This window comes from Austrofundulus limnaeus, unplaced genomic scaffold (genome assembly GCF_001266775.1).
Source record: "Austrofundulus limnaeus strain Quisiro unplaced genomic scaffold, Austrofundulus_limnaeus-1.0 Scaffold1126, whole genome shotgun sequence".
NCBI classification, from domain to species: Eukaryota; Metazoa; Chordata; class Actinopteri; order Cyprinodontiformes; family Rivulidae; genus Austrofundulus; species Austrofundulus limnaeus.
In genome coordinates, this window is record NW_013953528.1 from 64791 (window position 1) to 67808 (window position 3018).

The 3018-nt window shown below is 36.1% G+C and overlaps 1 protein-coding gene across 1 annotated transcript in view; it reads right to left on the reverse strand.

The window, feature by feature from the left end:
• LOC106534261 (collagen alpha-6(IV) chain) overlaps positions 1-3018 on the reverse strand; it is a gene marked incomplete at its 3' end in the record, with an annotated part of 44629 nt that overhangs the window by 13028 nt on the left and 28583 nt on the right. Inside the window, 4 exon segments of the mRNA XM_014030839.1 lie at positions 839-880; positions 1002-1037; positions 1470-1532; positions 1687-1722. Of these exon segments, the coding sequence (XP_013886293.1) occupies positions 839-880; positions 1002-1037; positions 1470-1532; positions 1687-1722 (177 nt within the window).

A 3018-nucleotide genomic window follows, 5' to 3' on the forward strand; every position in this document is an offset into this window, starting at 1 on the left:
AATCTGACGTGACATGTTCGTACGAACCCTTTGTACGAACAAAAGTAAGAGAAATTTAGGATAAGAATACGAACATGTTCTTGCATGAGACCCAATATTGTGAGGAAATGCAAACTTTTGCATGGGAACACAAAAATAACATTGCGATATAACGCAAAAATATTGCGAGGTAACGCAAAAATATTGTGCGGTAACAAAGTTATTGTGACATAATCCTAAATTATTACGAGATAAGGCAAAAGTATTGCGAGTTAACGTAAAATTATTTCGAGATAATGCAAAAAGTATTGTGAGGTAATGCAAAAGTATTKCGAGATAACGCAAAGGTYTTCTGAGATAATGCAATAGTATCGTGAAGTAATATAACAGTATTTTGAGGAAATACAAAAGAAAAAAATCCACCTCAGTTTTTTAGGAGTGTGTTGCTGGCCTGAAGAGCAAGAATGAAAAATTTCTTGTTAGAAGTTAAAAGCCTAAACAACTTAACTAAAATAATTCCACAGAGTTATAGTCTTCAATCTCTATAAAGCAAAAAGTAGGAAGACTGGGAGACACTGTCAGGTGACAGAGCTCGAACAAATAAAGACAACTGCTCCATTTGGGTAAAACAGCTTTTTGTTGTTGTTGTTTCAGTTATAACTTATTCAGCTCAGATTGCAGCTTAGAGTCAAACTAGATTTTAATTTATAGTTAAGGAATCTGATACATCCAGGTATAACAAGATAGATGTATCACATCATTAAACAATAAGCAGGAAAGCTTTTTCTAAATTCTAATTTTCTACAGAACAAAACCTTCATTTTCTTTTTTTCCACTTCTTCCTTAATCAAAATCGTACCTTGTCTCCTTTCCCTCCTCGAGATATGTCACCACTTTTCCCCTAAAACAAAACATTACAATTTTGGACAAAAATGAGGAAAAGATCTGTACAAATTTTAACAACTCATAAAATATGCATGCATATTATTTAATGTATTACTCAATATCATTCTTAAACCTACCATTGGCCCTGGGGGACCAGGAAGACCAGGGATCCCCTGAAACAAACAAAAACTTTTTTTTGTTAATATGAAGAACAAAAATTAAAAAAATTACCCAAAACTAAACTAAATTCAATCTGCCTCTTAAAATATAACAAAACATTGGAAATCCATTTGTCTGCAGTTTTTTTAACACATTTATTGCAATTTCAACAACAAAATGTATTCTAGAAGCTCAACATTTCCATACCAATCAAACACAAACAGTAATTGATATTATTGGTGGTACTGTATGTAATAAAAAAAATGTTTGTTTAGTTTGAACCAGCTTATTACAAAACATGACCGGAGTCTTTGTTAGGGTTCTAAATCTGTATAAATCTTTTACTGTTTGAACCCAAACTGCATTCAAATCTAAAGAAATAATCACATGTGCCATTAAGATGGAGATACAGTAGCTGAGAAAAAACATAAACATTGTTTACGTACAGGGAACCCATTAGGTCCTCTTAGACCAGGAAAACCAGGTGGACCATCAGGACCCATAAAACCCTGTAGACATAAAACTTGGTGTCATTATACATCAAGTTTAACAACACTTCAAACGTTTCATTTTTACAACACTACAAATTTTACCTGTATTCTTCTGTATTTAAAAAAAGGAATTTCAAGCAATTGTGTTTTCATAAATAAATTAAAGCCTTACTGGTATGCCATCAATTCCTGGAGGACCCGATATGCCCTATATAAAAAAGCAAAAGAAAAGAAAAACATTACTGATTACATTAAAATTTTAAGCAAGTAAACATTTCAAACACAGAAAGGAAATTATTTTATTTTAACTGAACAGTAACGCATTGGTGTTAAGACTCCAGGGGCCTCATGAACAAAGACTTGCGTGGATTTCTTACTGAAACCTGACGTACGGTCACATCCAGAAAACGGCGTACGCACAAAATAAATCCAGATGCATCAAACCATGCGTACGCCTGAATCCACGCACATTGCTTTTGTACGTCGCAATTAATGTGGAACTGAGCGCAGATAAGACACCTCCCCTGACACGCCTTCATTAACATATGTTAAACAGATGCAAATTACTTCCTGCATGTGTGAAGGACACGTTTGAGTGATCCCTGCGTGATCAGAAATTATTTCTAATGTCATAAAAATAATGAATTAAATATGAGTGTGGAAAAAAATCCTAAATAAGAATAGGAGTAAAATATATTTGTCACTCAAAGAATGAGTGATTGTGTGTCGGTGTGTGTGTGTGCGTGCGCATGAAGCTACTGTGGTGCACAAACGGTGCATCCATCCATTCTGGAAATATTAACTTTGTGCACGAGTTTATTACCATAATTACTGTAAACACAGAGGAACTTAAATGTTTGGTTGAACATAGATTTGTTTATTTAATAGCTGATATTAAGTAACGAGTCTCTGCGTCTCAGTGGAGAGTTTTCATAACGTGACATGATGTRGGAGATGCTGGTTTTACAGCATTTTCACAAGWWGTAAAGTGTACCTCCATGTGTCATTTTGGAGAAATCTACAACAACTAAACGCCAAGTATGAAACACCTCCACTGCCGGTGAGGGTGCACGCTCCAGAGCACGACCATAACTCAGCCTTTAGAATCATATGGATGAGACGATTCCATTGGTCATGACTCWGCTTTGGGTGGACTGACACGGTCCCGATGGGTCTGCCAGCTCCCTCTGGAAAGCTCCRGTGGAACCCCAGTTCAATCGCTGCTMCTGCACGTGCACACYTGGCGCACGTGGCTGCTCGCTGTGTCGTGCTCCCAGAGCTCAGCAGTGCCAAACTGAAAATGATTTTTCCTCAAAATGGCTGATGAGCCACTCGTCATCAGAAAATTCTTTCTGTTTATGAATAAAAGCTCTATGTGTTACACTATTTATTATATCCTCCAGTAAGGCTGAATCTGTTCCTGTTAAATGTATTTTTGGCACAACTTTGCATGTCCTTTATTTAACTGCGTCCATGTGGATGTAATAACTGTTAATCATGTGGA